Genomic DNA, 14662 nt, shown 5'->3' with positions numbered 1-14662 from the left:
TTAAAACAAGTAAACAACAGAATTCAGTAGTGACACAATCCTAACTGATGATCGTGGTTAGTCACTCTTCCTAGAACCTGTATACATGACACCCATTGACAAGGAACTAAAAGTAATTGAGAAACAGTATGTCACACACACATTTTTAATAACAAACATTTCTTACGAAACAAATTCAGAGAAATTAGTGAGTCCATGAGGATGTGGTCTTATCGTCTATTTGGAGAATCAAACAAAAGTTCAGAGGGAGGTCGGATGTGCTGGCTTGCACATCTCATTTCCACAACCCTGCCTTAGCTGCATCTTTGCAGCTCCCTGACTTATCCTTCGTTAGAAGAAATGTTCTGGCCTCCCCTGTCCTGTGGGTTGGTGCAGTTCTCTAAGGGGACTGGGCCCAGAAGCCAGACTCTTGCTAAAGTTCAAGTCTTCCCTCAACTTTCCTGCCACTGAAGGTAACAACCGAAGATATCGGCTTCCCAAGAGCAACAGACCCTCCCCAGAACAGCCTGCTCTCCACCACGACATGCAGTCTGGAGCTTCGTTTCGCTTGACTTCAGATAATGCGTCTCGGAGAAAAGGTCAAGCTAAACAGGAAGAAAATCTTCCTTCCTCTAACTGCAGAAACACAGTGCGCTTTGCCTGGAGATCTGGTGCAGCCTCTTCCGTGACCAGATGTCACAGTACTGTTCCAGGCCATGAGACCTAGTCTGAAGAGCAGGTGCCTGGGCTCTGTGTACTTGTGAACACTCACCAGAGTGAGACCCCCTGTGGTCCCGAGGGAGAAAGGCAAGAGAGACCAGCTTCACCCTAGACCAGGAGTTGGCAACCTGACCAGGTGGTGGAACAGCTGTCAAATAGCTCTTTCCTGGACACTCCACTCAAATAGCCTTACAGGTAACTGGGATCCCCTCCATCACCACCACCGGTGTGCAGCCCCACCTGGATGATGCTCCAGTACTCTCACCACACACCAGCTCTCAGTGGGGAGGAGAGCAGAGTGATGAAGCCAGTTCAGAGTGGGGGGTTATTAGGAGTTCATGATCGGAAAAGACCAGGGGGAAACTTGGCTAGGACACCAGAAACACCCCACTCTTTTTGAGAAACACTCTGGGAATTTTAATGACCACAGAGAGTCAGGACCTCGGTTTGACGTCTCATCCAAACGACGGCACCTCTTTACAGTACAGTGTCCCTGTCACTATACTGGGGCATTAAGACCCACACAGGCCGTAGAATGAGCGCCCCCTATTGGCCCCACTAACACCTCTTCCAGCAGCAACCTTAGCTTTCCCAGGAGTCTCCCATCCAGCTACTGATCAGGCTCACACCTGCTGAGCTTCAGTGGGGTTGTCGGTTGTGAGCTGCAGTGTGATATGGCTGCTGGCTTGTCAATAGTTAGGTCAATAATGATCTGATTTGGGTCACTACAAGCCCACCTGGATCAAAAACCTATAGATCTCCAGCATTGGCAATCCTTGCTTTGGGACCTTCCTGCCACTGACATTAATATAAGTTTTCTTAGACCATACACGCCAATCTGGACCTCACAGGACTGGACATTCACTTATTAAGTCACCTCCAGTCTAGAACTGCCCTAGCAACAGACCTCCTATTATGGATAGGCAATTAGACACTCTAAACCACATACAATACATCTAATATGTTTCATTGCTACAGTTTTTCTTTGTTATTGTTATAGCTGTTATTATACTTCCTGGCTTTTGGTACCGTTGTTGAACTCTGACCTCCGAGCAGGAAGGCAGTAGTTTCGAATCCCAGCTGGGGCATTGCCGTTGTACCCCTGAGCAGGGCCCTTCACCCTGTAGAAAGCTCCAGTAAAATGTCCAGCTGTAGCCGTCCAGTGTCCACTAACACACAAACATTTGGGGAACAGAATCTGGTTTCTGCTAGGTCTTGGTTCAAGTTAATGGTTCAACCACTTGAAGGAAAGGGTTAGGAGCATATTGGAGCTCTTAGCTGTAGTTGGGCTGAGAAACTGCCTGAGGAGTAACAGAAGCTATCAGATAAGATTTGCGGAGCTGAAATTGTGCCGGACTTAAAAAGAATGTGGAAGGACTGGTGGGGGGTGGATATCTGGAGTTGTAAATAAGCTGTCTTTGTTCTGCAATACCTCTGCTTAATGCCTTACTGCACAAGTATGTTAACTAATAACTATTCCCTTGGAGTGTCACCACTCCTCAAGAAACGCTTCCTCCTCTGTGCTTGTTTTTTGTGTAAATGCTTGACCATACAGTATGAAGGGGAAAGTCTCAGCTTGTAGTTTGAATTGACTCCGGCTCCTGTGGCCAACAATTTCTGTTTGCGTACATAAGAAATTCACTGTGCCTTTCTCGCAGTGAACCTGACTGAGAGTGTGCATTTTCTACACGCTCATGGTGAGTCACTCAAAAGGGAGCCTGCAGACGCAGTCCTCGTGCGTGGAGCTAAAAGCGATGCAGAACCGGCACGCCTCACACCTGGATTCTCTAGAACATGCCTCCTCCGCATGACACACTTCTCAGAAAACACATTTATGGAAATGGGTGAGTGAGAGAGTGGGCAGGGAGATCTCCTATAAAGCCACAACGATGCAGAGAAGAAACACACTGTCACAACTTGTGATATCCCCCCGCCTGCCACCACCGCCAACCGGAGAGAGAAAGACGCAGAGATGGCCAAAGTGTTTGTCTATTACACCGGCGGGACTGTTGGCATGGTACCAGGGCCAGATGGTAAGAGGGCGCACATCTCTGCTTCAGTCTTGTGTACTTGTGTACCGCACTAACGACAACTTGACCTTGTTCCTAAGCTGTGTTTTTGTTCTTGTTTGTTATTGTCATTTTCGTTGTTTTGTTGATATCGTTGTTTGTGTTCTTACCAGTCTTGTCGTTGTGTTTCTGCTTGTTCTTGTTTGTCATTGCTGTTCTCACTAGCTTTTTGTTATTTTTTTTGTAATTGTCCAACTTTCTGTTGTTTTTGTTGTTTTTTTGGTCACCCTTTCTATTTTTATTGTGCTTCTTTCCGTTGACCTGGGGGTTTTTTGTAATGGTTTCAATTTTTCTTGTTTTGTGGTTTCATACTGTTTCTTTGGAATAGTTCTTATTTTTCTTGATCTGATTTCTGTTGTTGTCCTGTTTCCTAATGTTGTTTTTCTGGTTGTTTCTGTTTCTATTGCTGTTCTTTTTGTCATTTTCTTTGACTTCGGAGTTTCTTTCTCTTTTTATTGTCGTCCCTTCCATGATTTTTTTGTCGTGTTGCACTGTTTTCTAAGTGTTTCTTTTCCTTGATGTGATGTCTCTAGTTGTGTTGACTGTTACTCTTGTTGTAATAGTATTGTCACCTACTTGCTGCGAGCTTGTTGGGTTCCAATCCTGCAACAGTGAGCACCACTACCCCCGAGCGGGAGGCTTCACTCGGAGCTCCAGGACTCTACTCTGCTGGTGTCAGGCCCTGACAGTATAGCATAGCCTGCTATTGCAATTGCTACAGCTATTGCATTAGAAATGGACTAATGAGCATTACCTTTTCTCCACTGGCAGTATTCAGCAAGCCAATAGCAAATTAGGGAAGGAGCAGTGCAGAGATGCAAGACGTCACAGTGAAGGTTGGAGATGAGTTTTAATTTGTGACAAAAAGGCTATTTCAGGATTAACACTGAAGAAGACACACACAAGGTGTATCACCCACCCAGGGTCCTTCCTTTCCTGTGCATTTTGTCTTTGATATCAATATATTACTCTATGCACTACTATTTGTATCTGCAAGTTTGTAATTTCCCAATTGAAGTCTTGCATATCTCATACTTCCCCCTCTATTTATTACTCAACTACCTTTTTACTAAGTCTCTCAACTGCACACTTCCTTAATGTCTTATCATTTACGAGACGAAACTTTCTTAAACGTCTTTGTTTGGTGAAACGGAACTGATATTTTGCCAGCTAAACATATTCAGCCCCGTTCTAACACACAAGATAAATAGACACAAATGCCAGACACCAGAGCTCTGGAACCACACAAGCATTAATTGTGTACCTTTAAATTTGGTTTTACTTTAACTGAAACGGATTCATGACCTGCAGTATGATTTATAAATGAGGTAATCCCATCCTTAGTGAAGAAATTTATATTTGTTTATCTAATTATTAAAGTTACTATGCCTCTTTCAGTATCTTGCTTGGACACAGCTAACACATTGTTATTGTCGCTCTGAGGTTTTTGCCTTTTGCAGGTCCTCTCACTGACCTGACACATTGTGATCCCATATCTAAACCCTTTTTAATATTTGAATGATTTTTCTAGCATTTTATTGGGCCATTTCTTATCTCCTTAATTTTTAGACATTTTATATAAGTTTTATATAATTTCCTCCTGCCCAGTTTAGCACCAATTTGCCCTTTGGAGACTATATTATTGTCACAAACAGTTCTTTCCGGGCCCTATGCAGATGACACAATCCGGATTAGTGAGGAAACACTGGGGAGACAGTCATGCAGGAGAGGGTAAGGAGACAGGGGGTGTGTCCAAGGGGTGCAGGTGTCCAGGGGGAGTGAGTCCGGGGCGAACGTTCCATGAAAAATTCCAAACGGATAATCCAAGACAGAAGGTAGAGTCCAAGGCTAGGGGATCCATCCAGAGAATAAAACCATGAACCGGGTCGGGACCGGCGGGGCGGGGAAACAGGAACAGAAGGTTAAAAGCATAACGGAGCCAGACGCAGATGGACCCTAGGCTCTCACAAAGCAGAATTCAATGAGGAACCAGGAGTGGAGTCTGCGTCTGGCTTTTAAGGGGGAACGGAAATAGGGAACAGGTGCAGGTAATGGGAGAAAACAAGGAAGGGCTGGAGGGCCCTTAAGAGGAGGGGTTAGCGATCGTGACAATTATATACAGTAGTTTTAAATGCTGTTTGTTCGGTTTGCCCTGCACGTCTTAAACCTGTACACACCCATCTCTGGACGTCAGGCTATAATTCTTTTAATTGATCAGCTTTTGCCCAGCATGCAGTTGAAGATTGCTTAGGTCTTATATTCCCTAATTCCCTTTTTACTGAAAACTGTCAGATCTATAACTTGACTTCAACTAGCCTCAGCAGTCATGCCTAATTTGTAGCGGGACAGCTTATTTTTCCTTTCTCTATTTTTCTATTTCTTCACAATCCACTGTACACAATCTCATTTCCATGTACGGCACTTCACCTTCCATATATTCTTTGTTTACAAATCCTCAACATCTACTCTTATCTCTCCTACTAATGATTGTATTTCTGCCTGTTTCAATTCATGATATGTGTTATAATAATATTTCCGTACACTCTCACCACACACCAGCTCTCAGTGGGGAGGAGAGTAGAGTGATGAAGCCAGTTGAGAGATGGGGATTATTAGGAGGCCATGATGGGTAAAGACCAGGGGGAAATTTTGCCAGGACACGGGGGTAACACCCCTACTCTTTTCAAGAAACAGGATTCTTTTAATGAGAAACAGTATTGTGCCGAGGAGCCAAGTGTGGCATCTAAAGAAGGCTCCACAGCCAAAACGTTGTGTTTTCTTTCTTTTATTTTCAGCAGGGAATAAACCTATTACTTGTTCTTTTATTTATTGTTTGGCTGCCTCTTTTCCAAGCAGCACTGAAATACACAGGGACATCATCCGTATAGTTCTGAGATAAACCTATCAGTTCTTAGTATTAATTCCAGCCTCCACATGGCCTATGAGAGGGTAGTATTTAATCTGTGACAGAAATGTCTACTTACCCTCAACTGGGGATAGGAATCGGACAAGCAACCAAAATCACACAGATGTATCCTGCTGTCTACGCCAAAATGTAGAGCTGCAAGAAATCACAGTGCAGGTCAGTGAAGATCGGAGATGAATTTTGATTTGGGACACAATAGTCCATTACAGGAGAACACTGAGAGAAGACACACACAAGGTATATCCCCCACAATGTCCTGAACTCCAACAGTGTTACAGAGAGTTCTATAGTCTGACTACAGCCATGCTCACCCCATATTATTACCATGAATGGCGGTTTATGGGAGACCATTACCAATCGTACTGGACTCATAGAACATACTTCCACTTATGGCCCAGTGGCTGTTCCTTAAAATGTTACTTCTGCGTTTCAGTTATTTCTGACCTGTCACATACAGCAGGTGCCTGCTTAGAGAGCACTCAAGCCACGTCTGGGAGTAATGATCCAGATTTCTACAGCAGCTACCTGATGTTGTAGGTTCAGGGTTCTGGTCTTCAGGCAGGGGATCTGTGTTGCCAGCATGTTAGCTTGTGGTCTAACAAATGGTTAGTGGTTCAAGTGGTTCAAATCATCAAATGCTCGAGAGTTAAATGGGTCTCGTTAGATCTTAATTGGCTAATTTCACCCTTTTCCCAGGGATAATGTTATGGGTACTTGTCAGGTCCAGGAAAAGCTGCAGGATTAGGGGAAGCCCTGGTGATGTTGTGCAGGTGGGACTGGATCCCCAGCGAGGAGTGTAAAAGCTCAGCCATTCACAGTAATTTGCTGCCATTGCTGTGCTGAGCAGCTGTCTAGGAGGAACATTGCTGGGAGATCAGTAGACATGTAGGCATGGACACACTAGGTTGAGTTCTTTACTGAGCTGGAATAGAGTTGCTTCTTTAAGAACCTTTTGCAAGTTATTTGCTGTCTACTGGAAAGTTGGGCATGTGAGTGCTACATCACTGCATTGCTGGGGTTAAAAAAGTGGTTAAGAGTGGTTAAAGGTTAAATGATATTTCATATCTGAAGACGGTTGTAGAGGGCGAAATCGGTCTGCTGTTGGGTCAGATCAGGGTTCATTTGTGGAACCGAGAGCGCAGCAGGGTGGAAAACGACTCCCAGGGTGAACCCCAACCCCACTGTCGCTGGCGTCAGACCAGGCTGGGGTTACAGGCCAGTGCTCCTGTCTCCTGTGTCCCAGGGGAACATCCAGCCAAGAAGGGCGATTTCACCAAGGAGCTCCGCAGACATCCCGAGCTCTTCTACAAGAAGGATGGGGGCTGGTTTCTGCTGCCGTAAGACATTGTTAACATTACAATAATACTGTTAGAGATTACAGCTCCCTAACAAGGATACAAATGCTTATTCTCTATTACTGATATCAAGCTAAATTAAATGCAAGGCTATTTTATATTTTGGGGGCTGGAAAGAGTCAGCATTGATGAGTGCATTTCAAACCACAATAAAAGTTAAAATGTGTTGTGTAAAACCTCCAATTTACATAAACAAATAGATGAAATTTCCAGGTGTGAGCAGCACCATGTTCTGCGATTCAGAATGAGGCAACAACACTTCTGGTGAGGCGAAGCGGAATTATGAAGCAGGATTACGAATCCATCTCTTTTAATCCAATAGAAATATTGCTCTTGACTTCAAGACGGTTTAACCAACAGGTATTACTTATTTGTTAACCCTGCACGCAGGTCACATTGGATCATTTCTGTGGTGAGGTTTCTGCTGCACAACTTGTACTTATTTGCTCATACATCCCAGTATAATAGTCATTATAGTCACTAGTGAGCAGGAAGGGCCTCATTATGTCACAATTTGTTCATGTTGTTGCAAAGATTTAATAACTCGTCTGATATATGGGGACTGTGGTTATCCTTTAAATAGCATTGCAGGCCCTTGTCCTACAATGGTACTACAGTTTACTGCAGGAATATGATTACATCATCATGATGATCAATGTTGTCTTTGTTACTGGTAGTCACATGGAATGGCCATTAGTGATGTTCATTATCATTTTTTCTCCTTCTCGTTACAGTCCTTTGGCCACAGATGACTGTCCTGCAAAACTCCAGGTTTCTTATAAAGTGGAAGAGGAAGACAACCCCATTGATTCTTCCAAGATGACTCCCAATCTCTGGGTTTATTTTGCCAACAAAATCAAGGTAACCCCATTCTAATACCCTCCTGTCACCCTCTACTCCCAAATACACACACACACACACTACTTCCGTGCCTTCAGGTATGTCTTTATTGCTTTACTGACCCCTAAAAACAGTTTTTCAGAATGTACTCCGAGAGTGTTGTCTGGAAAATCTGTGCAATGAGTGATTTGTAGAACCAATGATGGTACTACAGCTAGTAAACTGAAATTTCCTACACTTTTATCTACCTGGTAGATCAGTCAGCCCTAAACACGTCAGAACATAGACACTCTCACACCTGACTGTACTGTAGACACTACTAGTGTCACTGCTGTCTCTCCTTTCACACACACACTGTCATACCTGACTGTACTGTAGACACTACTAATATCACTGCTGTCTCTCCTTTCACACACACACTGTCACACCTGACTGTACTGCAGACACTGCTAGTGTCACTACTGTCCCTGTCCTCTCACAGTCACCCTGAACTCACCAGCACACACACACACTGTCACACCTGACTGTACTGCAGACACTGCTGTCCCTGTCCTGTGTGTTATTCTCAGTGGAGACACTGCAGCACTGTAGTTTAGCAGGTGTCAGACTATGGACTTATGTAGCCAGATTCTCCAGGTCCCTTGACCTCTGCCCCTGCCGGTGTCATCTCTCCTGCAGGAAAATGCAGAGGAGTATGATGGGTTTGTCCTCCTCCACGGCACGGACACGCTAGCCTACACCTCCTCCGCTCTGTCCTTCCTGCTGCGGGGGCTGAAGAAGCCGGTGGTGGTGACAGGAGCCCAGGTAAGAAAGCTCAGTTTGGGGTATGTATCATATGTGTCTGAAAATTCCCTTCCTGCCTGAGGGCTAGAGATGGGCCTTCACTGGCATAAACCGAGCAATGAATGTGTTTGGAAGGGATACCACAAGACTCCCCTCCCGCTTCACCCACCTGGCACTTGAGAACGGAAATTATAAACCCCTTGTTCTACCTATAAAATGAAAAGAAGATGATGGCAGAGGATTACCACTTTATATTCCTCAGAATTAACTTTCACAAGCACTTTGTTGGCAATACTGTCGCTGTCACGTGGTGAGAAAACCATTCTGCAGGTGTTCTGGGGCTCAGTTCAGGTCTGGGGTTAGTTTAGGACCTGTAACATTGCGAAAGCCAAAATTATGGTTGGACCCTCTGCGGTGATCGGTTTAACCTGAGGAACAGGTTTTTAATGAAAGCCAGGTGTACTTATTCAAAGGGAGTATCCAAAGTCGTAGCCGTAGAAAACTCGAGTCAGTAAGCCGGAGGATCAGGAAGCAAAACGCGGACAGGAAGCAAGGAATCTCTAAAGCAGGGAGCTTCAGTGGGGAAGCCAATACTGAGCACTGAGATGGTGTGAAAGTACTCTGGCGCGGTGGTGACTGATTGGATGATCAGTTCATTCATCTGCGCGGGAATGAGAAGGGGCTTGTGTCTGATGGCGTGTGGCTGTGACAGGACCATGACATGAGGTCAGTCAGTCAGAAGAGCCAGACGAGTGTGTCCAGCTCACCTGCTGTTTCTCCCGTGTGCTTGTACCCTTAAATCCGGGCAGAGGTCCCTGTTCGAGCCCCGCAGCGATGCCGTGGAGAACATCCTGGGGGCGCTGTTGATCGCAGGCGGATACTGCCGTGACCCCGCACTACAGCTGGTGAGAGGAACGGTGTCTCTCCTCCACACTCTTCTCTTTATTTCTCTTCCTTCCCAGACTTCCACTGGCACTTTCTGCCCTTTGGAGCTCCATCTTTCTCTCCTTCTGGGCACGATTATTGATTTTCAACATTCCACCCAGTTTGGGATTGGCAGAAGTTTAAGACTCTGCCGTAGGGCTGGGCTGCATCCCCCTGCGCCCGCGTGGTTAGAAAGAGGAGCCGCTGCACTTTCCCGTGTTTGTTGAATCTGTTTTCCCTCCCCTACAGGTGTCCGTGTTCTTCAACCACCGGCTCTTCCAAGGGAACCGCGTGACCAAGTACGACTGCGACGCCTTCGACGCCTTCAACTCCCCCAACGTGGAGCCGCTGGTGGAGATGGGGGTCACCATCGAGGGTGAGAGTTACCGAGGCCCCTGTGTGGCGGGGGACGCGGGCTGAACCCCTTAGCTCACACAGCGTCTTGGCAGAGGCGTTTTCCAGCTCTGCCTCGAGTAATGGAGCGTCACATACAGCAACCCCTCTGTTTAACCGACTTATGGGTGGAAAGAGTGTCTGTTATTGCTGAACGTCCATTTAATCACAAATTTATTTTTTTCTGCCCCAAGCCATACCATTATATGAAACAATATAGATACATACTGCATATGCATGAGTCTGAAGAGGGTCATTGGGTTGACTAGGTCAGTGGCACAGTGGCTGGCATTGCTATCTTGCAGTGCTGGGGCCCTGGGCTTAATGCCAGACCTGGAGGGCTATTTGAGTGGAGATTGCAGGTTCTCTGTGTATGGATTTTCTTCACTTTCCTCCCACAGTCCAAAGACATACTTGTAGATTAAATTGGCTTCTGGGAAAATGGGCCCTGGTGTGACTGTGTTTGTATCTGTGGCTGCCCTGCTCTGGACTGGCACCACATCCAGGGTGTAACTTGATTTGTGCCTGTTGCTTATTGGGATAGGTTCTGGCCACCTCCATGACCCTGAATTGGAAGAAATGGTTAGAGACTGGATGCATACCAGTGCCATTAAGGGTTCGAAATACTACTTTTGACCAATAACAGTTGGAACATAACTAATGAAAAAGTTGCAAATGGCAAGAAGAAATTCTACACTTAGGCCAATTAAGTTAATTTGTCTCATTCATCCATCTCTTTTTCCAACAGCGCATTTTACAGCTTATTATAGACATCAGCTGCCCTTTGTCTAAAGAATTACTTCAGTCTTAAATTAACTTCGTCTTCATTTCCAAGCTTATATTAGATTCTTTGTCTCATTGTTGATGGTGAAATAGTCTGCTGGGTTTGCTTTCTCAGCACTTTTTAGGATTTGATTATTTGTCAATTTGATCTTTTCTTCAACAAAGGTCACATCGGGGGGAAGGACTGTCTGTGCAAGACATAGAGTGGACGAGCAACATTAGTTCCTGAATCTATTCGGACTCTGCCTGAGGTTCCCTCTAACCCATCAAACGGATTTGTTTTTTTCCTGCGATATCCAGGATATCAATAATAATATCCTAGAACGGTTGTATTCCACAACCACAACCTCTCCCAACTGTCTGCCTGTCTGTGTTGCAGTGAATGCCAGGCCCTTCCCAGTTCCGAACAATTGGCTGCCCATTTGTGACTGGGATTCACTTCCAGATGTTCGGATCTTGCGTCTTTTCCCTGGGATCACTGAGAATTACGTGAGTGTAGATGCACATTTTTTGACGGAGTGATGGAGATCCATATACCTAACCTCTTTGCCACTTTTCGGCCAGCCCTCGTTTCCTTCTGCCCCTAGTACAGATACACTTTCAGAATTAGTTCACGTAGGGAGCTGCAGAGGAACGGTTTGTTCCCTGCTGAAAAGAGAAGAAAAGAACCAACGTTTTGGCTGTGGAGACACACCTGAAGAAGACTCCACAGCCAAAACGTTGTGTTACTTTTCTTCTCTTTTCAGCAGGGAATAAACCCTTATTTGTTCCTTTACACATTCAGAATGTTGCACAATAGGCCAGAGTTACTGCATCGTCGGGCAAAGTTCACAGTCTGCAGTAGCAAAGTTTAAAAGGGAACTGCGATGCTACTTTTATATTTCTGGATTCTGAAGTATCAGAAATGGTAAGTGCTTTTCAAACCACAATAAACATAAAACAAAAACAGAAACTTGTTAAACTTCTAATTTACATCACAAAACAGACAAAACCTCCAGGAATGCGCAGTGCCATGTTCTGCCATTCAGAACATGGCAGCACAACCAAACTTCTGGTGACGCCTTTCAGTCTTTATTACATTGTAAATAAGCAAGCTTGTGAATACATCTCTTTTAATCCAATAGAAGTATTGCTCTCAACTCTGTGCTGTTCGTGCTGACAAAAACTGCATAATTACTTGATAACTGATAACTTGATCACATACGATCATTTCTGCGGTGAAATGTTTGCTACACAACCTGGAATTATTTACTTGTAAATCGCATTACATGAGCCATTATAGTGACTAGTGAGCAGGAAGGGCTGCATCACATCGCAATTCACGGGAATTCTCGCTCTTGCCCATGGCAAGACCAGGGGTTTTTCGACAACAATGGCGACCATACAGTACTTTCACAAGGTTCACAATTTTGTACTTAATTCGAAATTTGTAAATGTTTTCTATACCATCAATACATTTATCAAGATTTAAAACCAGTCTGAGAAATTGGGTTCCCCTTTGAGGAGAAGTAATGCCCTCTTATAATGTACTGGAGACCTGTCTTTGGGTTGTGCAATGTGACAATCGCAGAATTGTATATTTATGGTGTAAAGTAAGTCAGCCTGTCTTGCAGGTGAAGTGTGTCCTGGCTGGCGACGGAGGGGTGATTCTGGAGACTTACGGTAGTGGGAACGCCCCAGACGATGACTGGTTCATCGACGCCCTGAAAGCAGCGACGGACAGAGGGGTCCTCATCCTCAACTGCACGCAGGTCTACAAGGGCTCCGTGCGCCCCATCTACGAGACTGGAACGGTACGACTCCCAGCTGTCTCTTGGTGTCTTTGGCGTAACCCCTTCTAACTGCTTCTGTCTCACTAATTCTGCATGTACAAGATTTCACTTTCAGTATGTCTGTAGTAAGTCCACTTCCTCTTTCTCCATGTGTCCATCTCCCTATTGCTCCCTGCGTTTCTCTTTGTCCATATGTCAGTGTCCCTATTGGTCCCGCTATTTCTCTTTGTCCATGCGTCCACACCCACATTGGTCCCCGTTTCTCATTTCTGTGTGTCAGTGTCCCTATCAGTCCCCCTGTTTCTCTTTGTCCAAGTGTCCGTGTCCCTATTAGTCCCTCTGTTTCTTTCTCTCAGGGTCTGGAGAAGGCAGGTGTCCTGTCTGGATTTGATATCACCCCCGAAGCTGCGCTGACCAAGATGCTGTGGTGTCTGCGTGTGACCCAAGATAAAACGGAACGCAAGGAGGTTAGAACTGCCCTCTGGTGGGGTGCACAGCCCCATCGACACTCCACCAAGCCCTCGCTTAAGGCAGTGAGAATCGCACACTACAGCACATCCTGACTGGCTCCAAGAAAAGTGTGTTTTGGAAGAAAGTGTGTAAACAGCTAAAACGATCTTGTTCATACAATCAATGTCATAACCTCCCTCAATGGGATTGACTTCATTTGAGGTGAGGGGGGTGAAGAAAACACTAGTGCCCACCGAACACCAACGGGACTTTTTTGTTTCTCCATCCATCCATTTTTTTTTCAATTGCTTCATCCAGTGCAGGGGCGAGAGGGAGCCAGAGCCCATCCCAGCAAACAAACGGCACAAGGCAGGGTACACCCCGGGCAGAACACCCGTCTATTGCAGGGCAAACGCACACTCTCACTGGGGGGAATTTGCCTAGAAGCCAGTGAACCTACCAGCCTGTCTCTGGTCTGTGGGAGGAAAGCAGAGCAGCCAGAGGCAAAACCCACACAAACATGGGGAGAACAAACGCGCTCCATTAACTGAACTGAACCTGGGGCCCCAGCCTGCAGGGCCGCAATGCCAACCACTGCGTCACCGTGCCACCCCAGGTCTCCTTAAAGTTCCCCCCTTAGTTCAACTGCTCTGCTGTGCAGGGGGTCCTCTTCTCTACCTAAAGTCCCTGACAGAGACTTACGTCACATGGGGGGAAAGTGCTTCTCCAGCATATTGAAGTATAGCTATTATTTCAATATATACTAAGCATTTTCTCATGCAGGAAACTTTGGTGGAAAATGTATTACAATCTCTGTGTATCCACAGATAATGAAGAACAGCATCTGTGGAGAGATGACGATCATTGAATAGGAGCAAAAGGTAAGGGTGAAAACCTAAGGCCCCTCCAATACTGCCCTCTACTAGGAACAAGAAACACTAGCAGATGAAAAATTGTCTATATACTAGATAGATCACTTTATTGACCATTTACAATTTCTTGCATTAGGAATTTGTCTTTTTGCAGACCCCAGCTTGCTCTCCATGAGACACACAGACAGGGAGAGAAGCTTGGGATCAGAGCACAGGGTCAGCCATTTATACGGCATCCCTGGAGCAGCTGGGGTCCCACGGAGTAGGATTCCTCTGCTGGTCGCGAGATTTGAACCAGCAACCTTCCAGCCACAGGCGCAGATCCTTAGCCTTAGTGTCACTGCTCCGCCCCACTCATACCGACAAAGGATACAATAAGGAAATGAGCAAAGGAAAGGAGAAATGCATCATTTCAGTCTCTGCTGCGTGAGGGCAGAGTGCTGAAGCTCAGAAACTGCTACAGGGTTGAGATCGGTTACCATTTGACCTTTTAAGGAGCTGCAAGCAAATTTATAAACACCCCAGCAGTAAAAAAATAAAATAATAATTCAATGATATCTTGATACGGAGCTCAATTTCTACCTGACCTGGCTCTTGTTCTGCAGGGAAGGACAGATGTCCACCATGAAGTCTCAACACCAGACCCCTGCCTCTCCACAACTCATCTCTGTCACTGCGTCTCCTGCCCTCTCCATCATCACCTTTCGCTTTCTTCTCCTGTCCCGCTGTTGCCTTCACTTTCGAGAAAACCCCCTTCACCGAAGGATCGGAATAAAAACACTCCCAGAAGCACACG

The 14662-nt window shown here is 45.6% G+C and overlaps 1 protein-coding gene across 1 annotated transcript; it reads left to right on the top strand.

Moving 5' to 3' along the window:
• The first annotated feature begins 2539 nt into the window (after positions 1-2539).
• Positions 2540-14660, top strand: LOC107077256 (L-asparaginase 1-like). Its single transcript, XM_069188571.1, has 11 exons — positions 2540-2732; positions 6938-7031; positions 7784-7910; positions 8568-8693; positions 9482-9577; positions 9846-9972; positions 11152-11261; positions 12386-12565; positions 12901-13011; positions 13822-13875; positions 14472-14660. The coding sequence occupies exons 1-10, from the start codon at positions 2672-2674 to the stop codon at positions 13864-13866; spliced, it is 1077 nt and encodes a 358-aa protein (XP_069044672.1). The 5' UTR covers positions 2540-2671; the 3' UTR covers positions 13867-13875; positions 14472-14660.
• The last annotated feature ends 2 nt before the right edge of the window (positions 14661-14662 follow it).

This window comes from Lepisosteus oculatus, chromosome 4 (assembly GCF_040954835.1).
Source record: "Lepisosteus oculatus isolate fLepOcu1 chromosome 4, fLepOcu1.hap2, whole genome shotgun sequence".
Taxonomy (NCBI): Eukaryota; Metazoa; Chordata; class Actinopteri; order Semionotiformes; family Lepisosteidae; genus Lepisosteus; species Lepisosteus oculatus.
The sequence above is the reverse complement of the archived record's forward strand: the minus strand, read 5'-3'. Positions and strand labels throughout refer to the sequence as shown.